Source organism: Schistocerca nitens, chromosome 3 (genome assembly GCF_023898315.1).
Source record: "Schistocerca nitens isolate TAMUIC-IGC-003100 chromosome 3, iqSchNite1.1, whole genome shotgun sequence".
NCBI classification, from domain to species: domain Eukaryota; kingdom Metazoa; phylum Arthropoda; class Insecta; order Orthoptera; family Acrididae; genus Schistocerca; species Schistocerca nitens.
In genome coordinates this window covers 908335826-908350769 of record NC_064616.1, presented here as the reverse complement: position 1 = coordinate 908350769, position 14944 = coordinate 908335826, and the positions used below count along the sequence as shown (strand labels likewise).

The 14944-nt window shown below is 38.7% G+C and overlaps 1 protein-coding gene across 1 annotated transcript in view; it reads right to left on the bottom strand.

Moving 5' to 3' along the window:
* The window catches only part of LOC126249478 (protein phosphatase 1 regulatory subunit 37), a 268363-nt gene that overhangs the window by 153335 nt on the left and 100084 nt on the right, over positions 1 to 14944 (bottom strand). Inside the window, exon 4 of the mRNA XM_049951131.1 lies at positions 13911 to 14030. Within this exon, the coding sequence (XP_049807088.1) occupies positions 13911 to 14030 (120 nt within the window). The remainder of the gene's footprint in view (positions 1 to 13910; positions 14031 to 14944) is intronic.

Sequence of the window (14944 nt, the reverse complement as noted above, 5' to 3'; positions counted from 1 at the left end):
TACACACCGGTACCTTTAATACCCACATGTTGTTGGGCCCATCTGTACCGCACTGCATGGTGTCATGGTTGCAAAGATGGACCTTGCATTGGAAGTCGGGAGTGAAGTTGCACATCATGCAGCCTATTGCGCACAGTTTGAGTCATAACACCATGTTTTGTGGCTGCACGAAAAGCATTATTCAACTTGGTGGCGTTGCTGTCAGGGTTCCTCCAAGCCATAATCCGTAGGTAGTGGTCATCCACTGCAGTAGTGGGAGGCCCATGCGAGGCATGTCATCGACAGTTCCTGTCTCTCTGTATCTCCACTATGTCCAAACATCACTTTGGCTCACTCCGAGACACCTGGACACTTCCCTTGTTGAGAGCCCTTCCTGGCACAAAGTAACAATGCAGATGCAATCGAACAGTAGTACTAACTGTCTAGGCATGGTTGAAGTACAGACAACATGAACCGTGTATGTAGATGCTTCCTAGTGGAAAGACTGGAACTGATCAGCTGTCAGACCCCCTCCGTCTAATAGGCACTGCTCGTGCATGATTGTTTACATCTTTGGGTGGGTTTAGTGACATCTCTGAACAGTCAAAGGGATGGCGTCTGTGATACAATATCCACAGTCAACGTCTATCTTCAGAAGTTCTGGGAACTGGGGTGAAGCAAAACTTTTTTTGATGTGTGCAGAGTAAAAGAAGCTTCATGTACAGTAAACAGGGATAAAGCTACGGGTAGTACCAATTTACTTTATCAAAATATCAGGTGAATACGAAATAAAGTAGATGAGCTGTTAGTGTGTTTAGATGATCTCAAAAATAAAAATGAGACTGATATACTTTGTGTGACTGAACACCATGTAACTGTGGAGATGGAAAGTGTCAGTATAAATGGGTATAATTTAGCATCTTACAATTTGGAGTAGGTATTAAAATTCATGGAGAAGAAGTAAAAACTCTGAGGTTCGCCGATGACATTGTAATTCTGTCAGAGACAGCAAAGGACTTGGAAGAGCAGTTGAACGGAATGGACAGTGTCTTGAAGGGAGGATATAAGATGAACATCAACAAAAGCAAAACGAGGATAATGGAATGTAGTCAAATTAAATCGGGTGATGCTGAGGGGATTAGATTAGGAAATGAGACACTTAAAGTAGTAAAGGAGTTTTACTATTTAGGGAGTAAAATAACTGATGATGGTCGAAGCAGAGAGGATATAAAATGTAGACTGGCAATGACAAGGAAATCGTTTCTGAAGAAGAGAAATTTGTTAACATCGAGTATAGATTTAAGTGTCAGGAAGTCGTTTCTGAAAGTATTTGTATGGAGTGTAGCCATGTATGGAAGTGAAACATGGACGATAACTAGTTTGGACAAGAAGAGAATAGAAGCTTTCGAAATGTGGTGCTACAGAAGAATGCTGAAGATAAGGTGGGTAGATCACGTAACTAATGAGGAGGTATTGAATAGGATTGGGGAGAAGAGAAGTTTGTGGCACAACTTGACTAGAAGAAGGGATCGGTTGGTAGGACATGTTTTGAGGCATCAAGGGATCACAAATTTAGCATTGGAGGGCAGCGTGGAGGGTAAAAATCGTAGAGGGAGACCAAGAGATGAATACACTAAGCAGATTCAGAAGGATGTAGGTTGCAGTAGGTACTGGGAGATGAAGAAGCTTGCACAGGGTAGAGTAGCATGGAGAGCTGCATCAAACCAGTCTCAAGACTGAAGACCACAACAACAACAACAACAACACTTGCAGATCTAGCATGAGCAAAGGAGGAGTTGCCATTTACACAAACCAAGGGTATAAATACAAAACTCAGAAGTAATCAAATTTTGTGTCCATCAGCAATTTGATGTTTGTGCAAGTGAACTACAGTGTTTATATTGGCAGCAGTGTACAGGTCCCCATTCGGAGATTGGATGCTATTCATAAAAAAGTTTGACTCCCTATTATGCTGTCTGTCAGACAAAAAGAAGAAGTTATTAATCTGTGGTGATTACAATATAAACGTTCTAAGCAATTCTGATAGGAAAAGTGAACTAGAAGTGTTATTAATGACATATAACTTACAATCAGTAATCAATTTCCCTACACGTATAGCTCAAGACAGCAGCACTCTAATAGATAATGTATGTCAAACTAACACATGCTTTCCCTATGATAAATCGATTATCAGACCATGATGCACAATTGATTAACTTACAAAACCTAGCAGGGTGTACAGTTCACAAACCATTAAGTAAAAGTGTAAGATTGCTCAACCTGGTACCTACAGAACAGTTCAGAGAAAGTTTAAGAAATGTTAATTGGGAAGATGTATATAATGAGCTAAATACTAATGATAAATGCAACATCATATTTCTTGAGAAATTTATATCCCATTTTGAACATTGTTACCCAAAAAATTACTAAACGTAACACAAGACAGATTCCAAAGGAACCTTAGGTTACAACAGGTTATTAAAGTGTCTTCAGCAAGAAAAAGGAAATTGTATGAGACAGCAAGAATTAGTAAGTAGTAATTTTACATTACAAAAATTGTTGTAACATACTGAGAAAAGTTGTTAGAAAATCAAGAAATATGTATGTTAGAGATTAAATTAACAACTCGAGCAATAAAATCAAATCAATATGGAATGTCAAAAGACGGGAGACGGGAAAAGTAACAACTGGGGTATGTAGTATCACTATTAATGAGAATGAGACCATCTTACCCAACAGTACACAAGTAGCTAATATATTTAACAACCATTTCTTAAGTGCAGGCGAAAAAATTGGTGAGAATAGTTCAAAAGAAAAAACCAAGCAGTACATGGAAGAGTCAGTTTTGAGAAATCTCTGTCACATCAATTTTCACCTAAAAACCTCTTGTGAAATAAGGAAAATCATTAAATCTTGAAAACATAAATGTTATGTTGGGGTAGATGACATCTCTGACAAGATATTAAAACAATGTGGAGCAGTTACAGCTGATGTTCTGTGTCACATATGTAATGCATCACTCACATATGTAATGCATCACTAACTCAAGGTATTTTCCCAGGCAGGTTCAAATATGCCATTGTCAAACCTCTCAACACAAAAGGGGACTCACAGACACCAATAATTACTGGCCAGTATCCCTGCTTACAGCATCTTCAAAACTCATCGAGAAAATAATGTCCTCAAGAGTGGTTAGTCATCTCAACAGTAATGGGATACTTACCAAATCACAGTTCGGATTTCAAAAATTCTGTTCCACTGACAGAGCAATATACAATTTCACTGCCCACATGTTAGTCGTTAAATGGTAAAATGTCACCAATAGGAATTTTTTGTGACTTATCCAAAGCATTTGATTGTGTGAACCATGACATAATGTTAAAGAAATTACAATTCAATGGTATAAATGGAACAGCATATGAGTGATTTACATCATATCTACAGAACAGGAAGCAAAAAGTTTCTTTATACAGTTTAAGTGATTTAAGGAAGTTTGTCACTTCATCAAACTGGGGTGAAATTACATTAGGTGTTCCACAGGGTTTGATCGTGGGTCCCCTTCTGTCCTTGATATATGTAATGACCTCCCTTCTTACCTGCAACAGGAAGCTAAACTGACACTGTTTGCTGATGACACAAGCATCATTATTAATCCAATAAAAGAAACTCCAATAGAAAATTATACAAATAATGTCTTTGGAAAAGTTATAAATTCGTTTTCTGCAAATGGGCTCGCTCTGAACTTTGAAAAAACACATTACATCCAATCTTCTATTGCAAAGAGTACAGTTCCTTCAATAAATATAAAACATCAACAGACGGTCAGTAGCCAGGGTAGGGCATGTTAAGTTTTTGGGTGTACATATAGATGAGAATCTTAATTGGAAAATTTGTATTTTGGATCTCCTAAACTGACTAGGTTCAGCAAATTTTGTAGTCCGAATAATTGCCAATTTTGAGGATACAGAAATTATAAATTAACATACTTTGCATACTTTCACTCTCTGATGTCACATGGAATAATATTTTGGGGTAACTCAACAATTAGGCAAAAAGTATTCACTGCTCAAAAGACAGTGGTTAGAATAATGCGTGGGGCTCATAGTCGCACATCTTGTAGGTATCTGTTTAAAAGGTTAGGAACTCTTACAACAGCCTCACAGTACATTTACTCACTAACGAAATTTGTTCTCAACAATGTGGACCAGTTTAAAAACAACAGTGACATTCATGATTATAACACCGGAATAAAGAAAGACTTACACTATCCTCTACTTAACCAAACTTTGGCACAAAATGTGATAAAATATGATGCTGTAAAACTTCTCTACAAATTACCAGATGAAATAAAATGTATGATAGACAGCAGTAATGGTTCCAAAAACAAATTTAAATCATTACTTAACCAAACTTTGGCACAAAATGTGATAAAATATGATGCTGTAAAACTTCTCTACAAATTACCAGATGAAATAAAATGTATGATAGACAGCAGTAATGGTTCCAAAAACAAATTGAAATCATATCTCCCTGACAACTCCTTCTATACTATAGATGAATTCTTGAATAAGAACAAATAAATCTATAGGTTTAATATATACATTTTGTGCCATTTAAGGGAATGGAGCGGAAAATAAGAATTTTAAAAAAAACACCTTGATTCATGTGTGCACCAAGAGTGAAAAAAAGCTTGAATGAGCACATCAAGATTCAAAGCTTGAGATTCTTGATCAACTCCATGGGGAGGGAGGGGGGGTGGGGGGGTGGGGATGGGGGGGGGGGGGGGGGGGGGAGGTAGCCAGAGTTCTGCATCAAGACAACACTCAGGCTCAAACTGCATTGTCTGTTATTCGCCTGACCAAGCAACATGTAACTTTTACATATTCTCCAAGGTCAAATCGGCATTTCAGTTTGTTGAAGCAGTGAAAGAAATAGCACCACGTGTCATCAAGGAGCTCACAGAGGAAGACTTCCAGCTCTGTTCCCATCGATGGAAAATTCACTTGGAGTGTAGTAAGTATAGAGGGTGGAAATATATTGAGGGTGGCAATAACTAAATACATATGTCTTTGAAACAAAATGTTTTACAGCAACAGTCCCATTATTTTATAGCCGCACCTCATATATGCCTACAAGTTTATCTGCATTGTTTTCTTCTTATGCAAATGTTCACTCCCCCTTTTACTGGCTTCAGACCTCATTCTCTCCCTCATTCTTATGCACATTATGCCCACTCCTTTCTCTTTGCTCTCTGGAAAAAGAAACCTATGCTTCCAGAACTTGAGTCAGTTTTGGTGTTTGTCAACCTAACAAAGAGTTCTTGCTTGCCCTTTGGACCACTACTGCTACACCAGTCAATTTCTGTCTTGAAAATTTTCATTTTTGCTTTTTTGTTTTGACTGCTGTGATGTCTGTTCAAAAATAAACAAACTTTTTCATGCAGTAATGTGCTATTGTAAGCACTGTGTCTGTTACAGTCCCCCCCCTCCCCCCCCCCCCCCCACATAATTTGATTGTTTCAACACTGAACATATTTCATTTAGAATCCAAGGTATTAATATTTGAGAGAAAGGCAGAACAGTGTTCACGGCAATTTTTACAATATCTAATTTACGTAAGAATACAGTGTGAAATTTTGCATGAATGTGGAAAAACATTTACAGAAACATACGAATTTCATAAATAAGCTTATGAAAATGATTCTCCAGGTCAAACACAGTGTTATGAATGATTCTACCCCTCACAAATGAGCATCAACCAACTGAAGATTATACTCACCAAGGAAGGAGTCTGACATCAACTGATGGCACTCACAAGGTTCCAGTGCAGCCAATAATTTTCTAATTGTCAGAGAACTCATAGTAGAAGTTGGAATGTCATTCAGTTGGTTAGTGTCATGAGAGTTTAATTGAAAAACTGAGTGTGCATCACACTGTAGCAAAGTTTGGTTCTTCTCCGCAAAATGACAATAATGAAACATTCATGCAGAGGAATACTATAGGAGACAAGTGGTGGGTGTACTGCTGCAACATTGACATGGGAGGTCAGTCACCACAGTGGGTTTGCAAAGGCTCTAGTGGCAGGAAAAGATACGAAACTCTCAATACAATGCCAAAGGGAGGCTCACAGCATTTTTCCCCTTATGTCCAGGGAATTTAGCATTTTGAATTTTTGGCTGAGGGTCAAACAATCATCACTACCACACAATCATTATAAAAAGAAGAATGTACAAGTCAATCTGCAAAAAGAGACTACAGTTGTGGCAAAACAGCCCATGGTTCTTTCATAATGACGACACACCTGTGCACTCATCTTTGTCAATTCAAGAGTTCTGTGCCAAAGAAGGAAATGCTTGTTCTTCCAGACCTCACTACTTGTTACTCATCTTGTTTCCAGAGTTAAAAAACCAGTGTTGGAAGAATGCCACTTCAACTTAACTGATGAGATAATGGAGACTTCATCATGGACACTGAAGGAGAGTCTGAAAGAAGCCTTCCACAACTCACAGTGAAATGGGAACAGTCGTTTTCTAGACACGACAAAACCTAAAATATTACAATAAAACAAAAATGAAAATTCATCACCCATTACGCCACAGAAAGATCTAGTATGAAAAAAGCAACATTCATTTTTTAAAATTTCTGATTATTACATAAGTAACATCTGGTTTTTTTTATCAATTTTTAAAAATAGTGTGAATCAAATATTGTAAAATTTGTAGATTATTATTTTCACATAAGATGCTGTACTCTCATATAAATCATAGTTATTATTTCACCACAGAAGTTTAATATTTAGCACTGAGAGTGATTTGGAGTGATAAACTCAATAAATATTACTGGCTTCAGTGACAATTTTACTATTTATACACTAAAAATGAACTACACAGCCAATAAGGACTGAAAGCATACAAAATGTGAACAATACTAATCAAAAAAATACAACATTCTAGATGCTAAACAAACAGTTTGTGTGAAAATGTATCAAATAGTACTGTGGAATCTACAGGGTGTCCCAGCTATCTTGTCCACCCAAAATATCTCTGGAACAATAACAGCTATTGGAAAACAACTTTCACCGGTATCAATGTAGGGCTGGGGCCCATGAATGTACATATTTGGAAACATTCTAAAACAAAAGCATATGTGTTTTTTAACACAAACTTATGTTTTTTTAAATGGACCTACTATATTTTTTCTTCAGCAATCCATAGCATGACAAAGCACATACACAATGACGTTGATTGCATCGCAATATTCCCATTACATACCGAGATATTGAGACGCGAAGTTGACGCTTGAAACACCCGACATGCGCTGCTAGCGTACATCCTGAGGCTCAGGTGTGAACCCAATGCTGCCCGTAATCACGATGTGATTGACATGTGTAATCACACCTCCATACTTATCAAGAGGGACACTTGCTTGTCAATCACATTGCGATTACGGGCAGCATGGGGTTCATGCCTGAGCCTCAGGACGTACGCTAGCAGCGCATGTCGGATGTTTCAAGCATCACATTCACGTCTCAATATCTCGGGATGTAATGGGAGTATTATGATGCAATCAACGCCATTGTGTATGTGCTTTGTCATGCTATGGATTGCTGAAGAAAAAATATAGGAGGTCCATTTAAAAAAACATAAGTTTGTGTTAAAAAACACATATGCTTTCGTTTTAGAATGTTTCCAAATATGTACATTCATGGGCCCCAGCCCTACATTGATACCGGTGAAAGTCGTTTTCGAATAGCTGTTATTGTTCCAGAGATATTTTGGGTGGACAAGAGAGCTGGGACACCCTGTATATTAATCGAGATATGGTGCTTGGAAAAAAAAAGGTGAAATATGACAATTAGCAGTCAGAATGGAAATGACATATACATCTACATCCATACTCCGCAAGCCACCTGACAGTGTGTGGCAGAGGGTGCCCTGAGTACCTCTATCGGTTCTCCCTTCTATTCCAGTCTCGTATTGTTCGTGGAAAGAAGGATTGTCGGTACGCTTCTGTGTGGGCTCTAATCTCTCTGATTTTATCCTCATGGTCTCTTGGCGAGATATACGTAGGAGGGGGCACAATATACTGCTTGACTCTTCGGTGAAGGTATGTTCTCGAAACTTTAACAAAAGCCCATACCGAGCTACTGAGCGTCTCTCCTGCAGAGTCTTCCACTGGAGTTTATCTATCATCTCCGTAACACTTTCGCGATTATTAAATGATCCTGTAATGAAGCGCACTCCTCTCCGTTGTATCTTCTCTATCTCTTCTATCAATCCTATCTGGTACGGATCCCACACTGTTGAGCAGTATTCAAGCAGTGGGCGAACAAGCGTACTGTAACCTACTTCCTTTGTTTTCGGATTGCATTTCCTTAGGATTCTTCCAATGAATCTCAGTCTGGCATCCGCTTTACCGACGATCAACTTTATATGATCATTCCATTTTAGATCACTCCTAATGCGTACTCCCAGATAATTTATGGAATTAACTGCTTCCAGTTGCTGACCTGCTATTTTGTAGTTAAATGATAAGGGATCTTTCTTTCTATGTATTCGCAGCACATTACACTTGTCTACAATGAGACTCATTTGCCTTCCCTACACCATGCGTCTATTCGCTGCAGATCCTCCTGCATTTCAGTACAATTTTCCATTGTTACAACCTCTCGATACATCACAGCATCATCTGCAAAAAACCTCAGTGAACTTCCGATGTCATCCACAAGGTCATTTATGTATATTGTGAATAGCAACGGTCCTATGACACTCCCCTGCGGCACACCTGAAATCACTCTTACTTCGGAAGACTTCTCTCCATTGAGAATGACATGCTGCGTTCTGTTATCTAGGAACTCATCAATCCAATCACACAATTGGCCTGATAGTCCATATGCTCTTACTTTGTTCATTAAACGACTGTGGGGAACTGTATCGAACACCTTGCGGAAGTCAAGAAACACGGCATCTACCTGTGAACCCGTGTCTATGGCTCTCTGAGTCTCATGGACGAATAGCGCGAGCTGGGTTTCACACGGCCGTCTTTTTCGAAACCCATGCTGATTCCTACAGAGTACATTTCTAGTCTCCAGAAAAGTCATTATACTCGAACATAATACGTGTTCCAAAATTCTACAACTGATCGACGTTAGAGATATAGGTCTATAGTTCTGCACATCTGTTCGACGTCCCTTCTTGAAAACGGGGATGACCTGTGCCCTTTTCCAATCCTTTGGAACACTACGCTCTTCTAGAGACCTACGGTACACCGCTGCAAGAAGAGGGGCAAGTTCCTTCGCGTATTCTGTGTAAAATCGAACTGGTATCCCATCAGGTCCAGCGGTCTTTCCTCTTTTGAGCGATTTTAATTGTTTCTCTATCCCTCTGTCGTCTATTTCGATATCTACCATTTTGTCATCTGTGCGACAATCTAGAGAAGGAACTACAGTGCAGTCTTCCTCTGTGAAAGAGCTTTGGAAAAAGACATTTAGTATTTCGGCCTTTAGTCTGTCATCCTCTGTTTCAGTACCATTTTGGTCACAGAGTGTCTGGACATTTTGTTTTGAGCCACCTACTGCTTTGACATAAGACCAAAATTTCTTAGGATTTTCTGCCAAGTCAGTACGTAGAACTTTACTTTCGAATTCATTGAACGCCTCTCGCATAGCCCTCCTCACACTACATTTCGCTTCGTGTAATTTTTGTTTGTCTGCACGGCTTTGGCTATGTTTATGTTTGCTGTGAAGTTCCCTTTGCTTCCGCAGCAGTTTCCTAACTCGGTTGTTGTACCACAGTGGCTCTTTTCCATCTCTTACGATCTTGCTTGGCACATACTCATCTAACGCATATTGTACGATGGTTTTGAACTTTGACAGTGTGCAGTGGTAAGATGAAAACTTTCTTGTACTGTACTTACACTGACAAATTATGTAGAAATAAAAAACAAGTTAACCCCTCAACCCTTTCCCATCCCCACCCCCTGGGCTAGGATAGTACTTGTAAAAGACGTGCCTGAGACTGAAACAAATAACAAAAATCTTGTAAACTATGATGAAACATGACAAGTGTGTGACATGTTATCAGTATACACTAGTAAGTCCATAGTTATAACCTTGTCTGAATAACTTCTTACACCAATGTTTAAAAGTTAAGCAAGTCAAAAACTGCCTGTACATTTCCTTAATAGGATTTTGGAACTGCTACAGAAAAAATTAAGGTTTATCACAAGACATTTAACACACAACAGTATCAACAATATGTAGTTAGAAAAATATTAAAACTGAAAATACACAGAAAAACGTTATGACCTCAGTAAAACTCTTCCACCAAAACTAAAACAATCAGTAGAGGATATGATTATCACATTCTGTGAGCTCTGCTGGCAGACAGTCTCTTTGAGAGAAAACTTTGTCAGTCTGGAAATATCCTTGGTGGCTGCTGATGGGGTGCAATTCATCTCCACAACTCATCCCAGACATACCTTATAGTACTTCTATCTGAAAACCTTGTCAGTCAGACTATGTGGTGGATATATTGACCACGGTAAAACCCATATACCACATCACATGTTTTTGCTTTGTTCATGAAGATGGATCCATTTCAAATCAACAGATGCAACTCAAAAGTAGAAATTTTCTAGATAGTGTCAGGCCAACACTTTCGTTAACGTAACAGAGAAATGGCTTCATCTTCCATATGACTACCGGATATGTCATTTTCCTTATCTGTTAATGCCGATTGTACTAATGTTTCTTCTCTGTTGTAATGTAAATGTATTTCTGGTGGTTATGATGCTCACAATTTTTAAGATATGTTATACACTGACAAAAAAAGAAATAACAACACCAAAAATTAGTTAATGTAGAGTACTGAAATTTTGGGACTACATTTGTCTGAGTAAAACATTTAAGTGATGAAAATTGCAAGACCACAGGTTAATGTAAGTGCGAGACAAGCCCCTGCAAAAGTGAAATGCTGGTACATTAATAACCGATGTAACCATCAGAATGTTGAATGCAAACACACAAACATGCATGTATTGTTTTGTACGAGTGCCAGATGTCAGTGTGTGTGATGGAGTTCTATGTCTGTTGTACTTGGTTGGTCAATGCTGCTGCAGATTATGTGGGAATTGTTGTCCAATAACGTCCCGTATATGCTCCAATGGAGACAGATCTGGTGATCAAGCAAGTCAGGGCAACATGTCAACACTCTGAAGAATACGTTGGGTTACAACAGTGGTATATGGGTGAGCATTATCCTGTTTGAAAACACCCGTGGAGTGCTGTTCACAGATGACAGCAGAACAGGTCGAATCACCATACTGACATACAAATTTGAAGTCAGGCTGCATTGGGTAACCAGGAGGGTGCTCCTACTGTCATACGGAATCACACCCAAGACCATAACTCAAAGTGTACATCCAGTGTGTCTAGCACAGACAGGTTTGTTGCAAGCCCTCAACTGTTCTCCTTCTAACAAACACACGGCCATCATGGGCACCAAGGTAGAACCAGCTTTCATTAGAAAACACAACAGACCTCCACCCTGCCCTCCAATCATCTCTGAGTTGACACAACTGAAATCACAAATGGCACTGGTTTGGGGTCAGTGGACTTCACAGTACAGGGCACCTGCCTCCAAGCTGTCCTTGAAGTAACCAATTTGTAACAGTTCATTCTGTCACTGTGGTGTCAAGTAGTGTTCAAATTGCTGCAGCAGATGCAGTACAATGCACCAGAGCCATACGCCCAAACACAATGGTCTTCCCTTCTTGGTAGAGCCACATGGCCATCGGAGCATAGTCTTCTTGTGACCGTACATTCTCATGACCACCACTGCCAAAAATCACGTGCAGTGGCTACATTTCTGCCAAGTCTTTCTACACTATTGTACAATATTGCAGAAGAAACATCCAGCTTCTCGTAGCCCCATTACACTACCTCATTCAAACTCAGCGAGGTGCTAATAATAGTGTCTTTAATGCGTTAAGGCATTCTTCAATAACATAAACTCACCTCATCCAATCTCAAAGATAACTAACGCTCACTAATGTTACATCAAGTATTCAAAATAAATCTGATATGCATCCTCTTGGTGGTGCTACTAGCACCACTCTTATGTGACTGATGTGAAATTTGAATAGAAACGTGCCTTCCAACTTTTGTTTGTCGCACAATTCCTTCTTGGTGTTGCAATTCTTTTTGTCAGTGCATCTGACAGTTATACACGTTTTACCACCTCCCACACCCCGTCTCTCTTCATCCCCCTTTCCTTCCTTTCCTCCCCTCCCTCTACCTCCCAGTCTCCCCCTACTCCCTCTTCCAACCTATCTTCCGCCTGTTCTTTTTGCTATTGTTTTCTATTTGCACTATCTCACAGTTTACGTAATTGGTTTTTACCACAATGACCTTTTATGGAGGGTAATTATTATTTGTTGCAATTTTATTAGTTTGAAATATGTACACAGCTAATGGGTTTTAATGTCAAAATTTTAATTTTAACATTTTAAGCAAGTTTAGCACAACAGTGTTCATTCACTATCGTGCACCCTTCTCGCACATACTACTGGTGCCCTCCCTTGCCAGAAGTTTTTCTTAGCCCAAGTGCTATGTACGCAACGCTTGTGCACCAACTGTACATTGGTGAGGTGATACCAATTGACAACAACAATGTTGTGCATGTTTTAAATTATTTTGGAGATGAAATTTTATATCTGACTGATGCCTTTCGGCTATATTTTAACATACCTTCACTGCAACATGTAACCCAGTAAGTCCGAATAATTTTTTTATATTCTTAAAGAGATAGTATATATGCAGGGGTTTAAATAAACCTTCCATTTTCCAACTGATTGGCTGTTCATTATTTCTACAAGAAGCTTTCATCCTATGGTTGCTGCTCCCGATATTTAAAAAATTTTAAAACAACCATGCATTATTGTTGATGATGGGGAAGATAGGGTCAACAGGAATAGTTACATCTCTGAAAATTCGCAAATGTGGTTGCAGTACCACATGCATGTACTTCTTGCTGTTAATTGCATTCTTCCAAACACAAATTAAGATATGGAGCCCCCTACATCACTCTAAAATAAGCCTGGCCACACCAAGACCCAACCACAAGCAAACTATTCTCTTTCCACAAAGTACTTGTGTCTGTACCAGCTACCAAATTCCCTCCTGAACTAAGATTTTCTTCATTAATTTATGGACCAATCTCTATGTTGGTGACTTCATAATGAACAGTCATGTCTCTGCTTTGCGGTGAAATGGTTTCTGAAAGTCTGGCATAGAAACCAAAGGACCAATTGGTCTGGACTTCCCATATGGAGCTTGGAAATTGCTGAGAACTGCAGGAGACAAGTGTGTTGCCAATATCCTTAGTTTTTGTAGTGCAGATAACTCTTGAAAATTGGTTGCTCTTGTACTGATATGAGTGTGATGAATCACATTCCTATTTGAAGAGTTTCATGTAGAGAGCGCACAACCATGGTTCTGTGGAAAAGAGAAAGTCATTTAGAGTGAGTGATGACCTTGTCTTTATATTTTCCTTTTTCCTTCTATATTTAACTTCTGTACTGTTATAGTATTCTCTTGAGTGATTTCAAGAAAGAAGGAAAAGCCTACATGACACTGTCAGCACATGATTTAAACTATTATCCTACTGCTAGTTTTGTGTTTTATTGTCATGACAACTTAGTACATCATAACAGAGAAGAGAATTGTTTAAGAGTCTGTAAAGATACATTCTCACTGTGTTGTTTTTCATCAATAAAGAAGAACAAGCATTTTGTAATTTGTGTATACATAATGTTCAGCAATAAATCAGGTATCAAGTTCTTCTACCACTCCATTCTGACACAGTGACATTAACTTTACATACATCATTTCTGTTCCCAAGCATAACACACTAATGATGAGATGTTTCTTACCTTCTTGATCATACGTGAACATGCCTGCCATCCTCGAACACCAATATTGGGGTTGGAAGATATGTTCAAATGAACAGCTGCCTCATAATATTCTACCATGTCAAATAATGCAACTGACCCCTGAAATAAGAAAACAACAATGAATAGCTGAGGTGATTATATTCTTGGCCAACTTATCATGGCTTACAATCTAACATTATCCAGAAATAATTGAAAATGACTATGGAACATAGCTAAGACTTAATTTTAGTATGCAGTAACTGACAGCAGATGCCCAAGAATGGATTGATAATAAACCTGAAAATGCAGTTACTGAAACAGACAAAATATGACAGATTGGACAAATGTCTTATAATAATAATTCTCATAGCTAAAGATGTCAAACAGCAGTCTCAGCATTTTCTCTGCAGACTGTAAAAGGAAAAAACGTTTAGGTTGAATGTTCTGCCAATTATGAGGTCACTTGAGGTTAAGCACAAGCTCATATAGGGCCAAGATATCGTTTTCAAAAGGAAACATCATGGCATTCACTTATAATAATTCAAGGACGCCGTGGAACACTATGCCGAATGGCAAAATAGGAGTTTTAATTCCATTTCTCCCCACGTCCAGAGCCTTATCCAGTACCACAACTCAGTATGGAAACTGTAATGAGCATTACAATAATAATAATTATTACAATTACCACCATCATTTCAATATTATGTGTAACTATTTTACCACCAAGACTGCTGATTATTGTTTCCAGTGACATGGCAAGCACATAATAAGTTAAATGGAAATTTACTTCCCATTGACACAAAACCCAAAGCAATCACTGCCTTGCAAGGACAGAACAAATGAGGGAAAGAGTGACCCACTCATCCTGGGGTCTGAATGACCATTCCTATTTCCTCCATGGGGAAGAAGCTAACAGTACTGAAAGGCAGGATTAGTGTTTTCAGATTTATCTATCTCCATTGACAGCACTTGAATTTTCGTAAATACTGGCCAGTCACTCTGTCTCTTCATAATTAATGTTTTTATTAAGATTT